The sequence below is a fragment of the Limulus polyphemus genome, unplaced genomic scaffold (assembly GCF_000517525.1).
Source record: "Limulus polyphemus unplaced genomic scaffold, Limulus_polyphemus-2.1.2 Scaffold4838, whole genome shotgun sequence".
NCBI classification, from domain to species: Eukaryota; Metazoa; Arthropoda; class Merostomata; order Xiphosura; family Limulidae; genus Limulus; species Limulus polyphemus.
This window is the reverse complement of record NW_013670448.1, coordinates 68,152-74,912: the sequence shown is the minus strand read 5'-3', so window position 1 is coordinate 74,912 and position 6,761 is coordinate 68,152. Positions and strand designations below refer to the sequence as shown.

Here is a 6,761-nt window from a genome sequence, read left to right as displayed (position 1 = left end):
GGACTTGTGTCGCTTAAGTTTCGTCGGAACGAAGTTACGGAAAATCAATTAACGAAACGGAGACGTAACAATATATATATTTGGATACAGCAATTTCGAACTTTCCAACAATGTATGCAACATCTCCAAGAAACAATTACTGGACTTTTTTGTTCCTTACCCTGCCACCTCCCCCACCAAAACAAACATCCGTGGTAGCCAGAGTACAGGTAACTCATTGTGTTGCTTTGTGCTTAATAGATAATAAAATCAATCGAAATATATTGTATATTTTTTCTGATATTTGCGGATAAAGGGCATTAAAAGGCACACGGTATACCATATTTTCATGTATACGTTCGGAAGCAATAAATATTTTAGCTTTCACTAGATGGAGCTGTATTGAGTTTGTTTCGTTTTGCTGAAAAAATGTTAAATTTTGTTGATTCAAGTTGTGTCAGAAGTGATAAAATAACATGAAATGTGTGGTCGCTGATGTTATTTATATCGTATGATCACCTAAGTATATACTTTATTTTTTAATATACCAATTAGTTATTGTAATTTTTCAATTACCACACAGTATAATTTACTTTATTATATATGTTTTATGAGTATTGTACTAATATTTCACTTAAGATTAACTTAAATTGTTAATGTTATCGTGAGATTCGAATCATAGTTACGTCATAGTAATACATGTAGTTATTAATACGACCACTATTCTACTACTGCTACCAGTTACTAAGTTAGAGACTAACTGAACCCACCATTTGGGGTAGTTATTTCTTGCATCATTTGAAACCATTATTCGGGGTATTCATATCCTATATCATTTGAACTTTTTACTACTTCTCAGTAAACTAAGCATAAATCTAACGCAATTCCCCCGGTAATAGTACTTCCTATAGTAGAAACAGTAATTCAGGCATTCACATCTTGAGAAATTTGTTAAGATTATGGATTGGATGTGTATTGTTTGGTCAAGACTGTCCTTTTTATGACATGGAGACGAAAATAAATTTTAGTAGTGCAAAAGTAGCACTGCCTCAAACACACATTATTACATACATTCCTGTATCACCATAGACTATGACATGCTTGGCCACCAAACATTGAATTATCGTATCTAAATGACTCATAGAGAATTACCATAACCAATATTACCCACCCTGTCACAGTGTCAGTGTGATGCTCATGCTGTTCCATATCATTCCTTAACTTTATCCCCATTCACTAATGATAAATCTTGTCTCATGGCATCAAAATTGGCTTTCTGAAATTAAGCACTAAACTTTTTTGTCATTGTATCTCTACAGGAAACAAAACCTAATTATGTAAGGACAAGGATAACTTTTTTCTAAAACCTTCCCTCACTTCAACTCATGCAAGTATATCCTTAATAGTGGTTACCAATAAATCTAAAAAACGATATATAATTTTCTTTCATAGTCTCTGAGACCTAAATCACTTTAATAAAGCTCTCTTACTTGCGACATGGACCCATACAGTTCCAATCAAAATGAAAGGATCACAAGTTATTACATCAGTATCCTTATTAGTGAAAAATCATGACCTCGGTATACTATTTCTTGTTACATCATCTGTGGTCCTGTTGCCTGTAACCATTACCATTTAAAAACTGTATTTTTGAAACCTTTGACCGTACAGATTCAACATCTTGACTGCAATATTTTATGTCTTCATTCCCAACAGGGTGCAGTTCATCCCATATATAAAGAGCCACTATATCCCTATTTTAAGAAGTTTGTCGCTGTTAAACAAGTTATATTAAGCCTTGGAACTCAAAATAGTTTCTATTATCAAATCTCCAGAAGCTAATGAAGCTTCATTAATTTTCATTGATTCATACTCTTCCATTTCAACTTGATCCTTGAACTTGTCTATTTTGTTTTTGATACTCTTAACTTTAGAATAATACCAGTTAAGCTTATCTTTAAGGCTGGAAGACTTATCTTTAAAACTTTATTCTCAAAGTCTTTGCTAGTTTCTTTATTGATTGTTTTAGCTGTGCTATTAATTTGTTTGTTTCTAATTTTCAAAGCACCCCGACAACTTTGTAAGTTTAGTTTATACTGTTTGTAATGAATTTCTTTAGAGCTTCCCTTTATATCTCCCTACTTATCCTGTGTAAGTAGATGAAGTCATTATGTACCTTATGATTCACCTTTATCCTGAAACCTATCCCACAGGTCCAACCATCTCACCAGTTTCTCTAAGTATATTCCTGATAATCTTCCATTTAAGCTTTGTTTCTTGCTAAGTAATTCATTCTCATATATAATCCAAAGGAGTATTTCTGAATGGACTACATGTCCATTTTTGTCTCAAAACCTGTGAAGAATTTTTTTTTGTACTTTTTTTAAGAGACCTTCTAATTTCCAAGTTCAACATCATTGTTTCCTACATGCATTACAAAAAGAGAACACTCTTTAACACCACTAAATAAACTGTCAACATAATATACAATCTCATATACTATAGCTTCCGACTAGCAAGTTCTCCTTCTAGGCTTTATGTGTTCCCAACTACAAACAACTTCATCAGTGTTCTTAATGAGAAAGTTCCTTCCATTGTGTACACTTCTCGATCATTTCTTTCCTCATTGCAAGGAGCCAAAAGTTCAAACTAATCAGAGATTGGTACCTTAGCACTTAATAAAAGTGCATTCTTATTCCTAACATTTCACTTCTCCATTGTAAACACTACACTATCCTTTACTCCCTCTCCCAAAGCAACCTTTATCCTAAATATCCATTTTGTTTCTTGCTTTCTTTATTACCACTTCTAATCTACAGTTTCCCCATCTAATAGCACACACATGTGCATGCATATATTCTTAAAATACCTGGTCAGAAATAAATAGTATTATACATATGATAGACAAATAAAGTTAAGGTACAAGTTTTAGTATTAGAGTTATTGTTAACTTCTGATCAAAGCAGGCTACCTATGTAGATCAAAATTAAAGGTTAAATGAGTAATTGGTAATGAATACAGCTAATTTAATGTACTCTTATTATCTATAATTAGATGTTTTTGTAAGTTGTGTACTGTCATTGTTTATGGTATTTTTGACTGTATAGTAAATTTACCCTAATAAGATAGTTATTTGTAGATGCACAGCCCACACAGTGGTTGGGATATAGTTTATCAGGCTTAACCTGTATTCACAAGTCGCATATGAAAAATATCTTTCAAATGAATAGCATGTGTGTAGAGTTTGGTTAAGCCCATAATATTCTGTGTCTACTAGTGTTCAACTGTATCCAGGAAGACTTTCTCTTGAGAAACAAAGAAAAAACAAAACAGGTTACAAAATATTGTCCATTGGGAGTGATAAATAAAACTTGTAACTGAAACTTGTCATTCAGTCTCCATGATATTAACATCTTTATATAAACAGTGTAATCAAACATAAGATGCCAAGGTTAGTAACTACTATTGTTAAATGACAAAACAAAACAGGTTAAAAAATATTGTCCATTGGGAGTGATAAATAAAACTTGTAACTGAAACTTGTCATTCAGTCTCCATGATATTAACATCTTTATATAAACAGTGTAATGAAACATAAGATGCCAAGGTCAGTAAATACTATTGTTAAATGAAAAAAAAACAACTGAAATTACCCTCCAGAATTGAATAATGTATTACATTGTCCAAGTAACAAGGATGTTGTTAATAATAGACACTTAGTTGTTCAAATAGTTTTAGGCTGTTTTATTGTATTGTTCTATCATTAATGTAAGTGATTTTATTAGTTACTACATTGAAATTATTTATTGTTATTGAATTTTAAATTATAGTTTATTATTTACTTTTAACATAAAGATTGACTTGCATTGTTAGCTTAGGTTTTGTATTTAGCTCTAACCTGAATCTCCTGAGCTGGCTGAACCTCATGAGATATTATTGGGTTTATGGCTGAAAATATCAGTAGCAAGGATACCCAACTAATGAAACAATGCATTTTAATCTTTTTATATAGAAATGTAAGAATAGTGTAGTTGATGTGCTATGTTAGTAGCCAGATTGATTTTTAGCTCTGGGTACATAGCTTACTCTGATCAGAATGTAAAAAACAAAGTATTCTGGTTGTTATTTTTAAATATTAATATTAAGAATGAGCTTAAGTATCAGATATTGTAGTGTACTCTATCCCGAAATGAGCAGGATATATATACTATTGTAGTTATTAATATTCCAATTATTCAACATAATGTTAAAGAAAGTAACTCGGACTTTATATTTTATTACTATTTTAAGCAAATGTAAATATAATAAATTGAGTATAGTTATTATTTGTGAACTTTATATTTCCAATACTACATTAGTATAAATAGAAAACCTAATAAAATCTCTCATCTTTATTAAGAAGTTTAAAATTGGAAACTAAGTTGGTGTGTTAGAACATTAATCCAACAATAAATTTAATCTTAGACCATTTATATAAATATAAGTTTTCAACAGTGACTCTTGAAGCCAGTTTTTATTAATGTATTAAATTTGTGGTTAAAGTAATGAAGCAGTCTGATCTAACACTTTAGGTAGAAAAGGATGTCTCTCAAACAAGTCATAAAGTCAAAGTTTCGTTCAGAGAAACCTGACGTTGAAAAGGAACCAGACACTCCTCCGGGAGCTTCGGGAGGATTTCCGTATCGAAATTTTCATGAGGATGAGATGTGTTTGTTACATGAAGAAGTTCTTAGTCAAGAAGAGGTGAATGTTTGTTCCTACTAGTTTTTGTATTGTTGACCTACACTATCAAAATACAAGTCTTTCTTTTTTTTATAGTGATTAATAACCGTGATTTCTCTTCAGGAATGTAGTATACCTGTCAGAAGGTAATTTGGTAAGTACAAATAGGAAAAGTGATATTTGAGTGAGGAAATCCAGAGTGAGGCTTCTTCTTATGAATATACATGACCATAGAATGTAGCTTAGTGATATGAAAGAGTGTGAAACAAGTTAAAGCTTCACAGACATTAAATTCATTACCATGACAAACTGGTACACTGTGTGTAGCATCCCAACTTACAGTAACAAGTTAGGCCTGGCACAGTGTGTGTAGTATCCTAATTTACAATAACAAGTTAGGCCTAGCATAGTGTGTGCAGTATTCTAACGTACAATAACAAGTTAAGCCTTATGTTATTTTTATTATAGTTGTTTACATGCTAAGTTAACTGAGTGTTGATTTCTAATTAATCTACACAAGATGTCCACATTCTTTTAAAGTTCACAATCTGGCAATTTAAATATTATGTTTTATTAATACTTTTTGGATTAAAAGCTGTAAAACTATGTTTTTATAATGAAATTACAAATTAATTTGCTAGAATTTCACGAATAAATAATAATTTAAATTTGATTTAAGCCATTAAATTTAAATAAATAAATTTATTAGTTTCAGGATTAAACAAAAGCTTATAAAAATTCATAAAATTTTAAAGGGACAAAAGGGAGCTTATTAGCCCATCAAGGATGTCCCTTCCAGCTCCCAACTATAACCATCTCTTACTATTTATGTATTCATCCAATCTTTTCTTGAACTCAGTTACATTTTCTGCCTCCACAACCCTTGAAGGCAGCTCATTCCAAAAGCTAACTACCTTGTTTGAAATTAATACTGTCTAAACTGCAGACGACTCCTAAGTTGCCCAAATTTGAACTTATGACCCCTTGTCCTATTGTTTTTACCACTTAACACAAAAAAGTTTGATGGATCTATATTATCAATACCCTTAATCAAGGGGCACCCGCAGAAAAAAAAATTAGGGGGGTCATTAACCCTGTAATTACAAATACCTTATGATTTTCCAATAACACAGAAAAATAATTTTACATATCTAGTAATTCTTTTTCTTTTTTAAAATCCAGGGTAGGTCAAGTGCCTCTTGCCCATTCCTGCTGGTGTCCATGCCCTTAATCATCTTAAACACCTCAATCAAATCCCCTCTGACCCTTCTCCTTTCCAGAGAAAACAAGTTTATAGATTTTAGTCTCTTCTTATAGGACAGTCCCACTATCCCAGGTATCACCATAGTAGCTCTTCTCTGAATCTTTTCCAACAATTCAATATCCTTCTTGAGGAAGGGAGCCCAAAACTGTACACAGTACTCTAAAAGAGGCCTTACAAGTGATCTATACAGTGAAACAATAGTACCCTTTGCCTTGTATTTAATATTTCTGTAGATGCTACCCAAAATCCTATTAGCCCTGTTGCTAGCTACAATTCACTGTTTTGATGACTAAAGTGATTTTTCAATCACAACACCTCTTTTTCTTCAACCACAGTATTTAATGTATTCCCATCTAAATTGTAACATTAATTTGAATTGTGAAAACCTACATGCATCACCTTACTTTATGGATAGTTAAACAACATCTGCCATGTATTGGCCCAATGCATCAAATGATCTAAATCTCCCTGTAAGTCTGCAACATCTTTGATACAATTAGCCACCCCAAAAATCTTAATAATGTTACCTTCTGGAACAATGTGGTGAGTCTTTCTAATGATATTACCCACTGGAACAGTGTGGTGAGTCTTTCTAATGATGTTACCCACTGGAACAGTGTGGTGAGTCTTTCTAATGATATTACCCACTGGAACAGTGTGGTGAGTCTTTCTAATGATGTTACCCACTGGAACAGTGTGGTGAGCTTTTCTAATGATGTTACCCACTGGAACAGTGTGGTGAGTCTTTCTAATGATATTACCTACTGGAACAGTGTGGTGAGTCTTTCTAATGATA

General features: G+C 32.2%; 1 protein-coding gene across 3 annotated transcripts in view; it reads left to right on the top strand.

The window, feature by feature from the left end:
* Positions 1–419: 419 nt before the first annotated feature.
* Positions 420–6,761, top strand: part of LOC106471761 (GRAM domain-containing protein 4-like) — a 56,942-nt gene continuing 50,600 nt past the window's right edge. The window contains exons 1-2 of one of the 3 annotated variants that reach the window (XM_022400372.1): positions 420–502; positions 4,533–4,722. In XM_022400372.1, the coding sequence (XP_022256080.1) occupies positions 4,561–4,722 (162 nt within the window). In that variant the 5' untranslated portion in view covers positions 420–502; positions 4,533–4,560. The remainder of the gene's footprint in view (positions 503–4,532; positions 4,723–6,761) is intronic. The other 2 variants (XM_022400370.1, XM_022400371.1) reach the window with 2 other exon arrangements.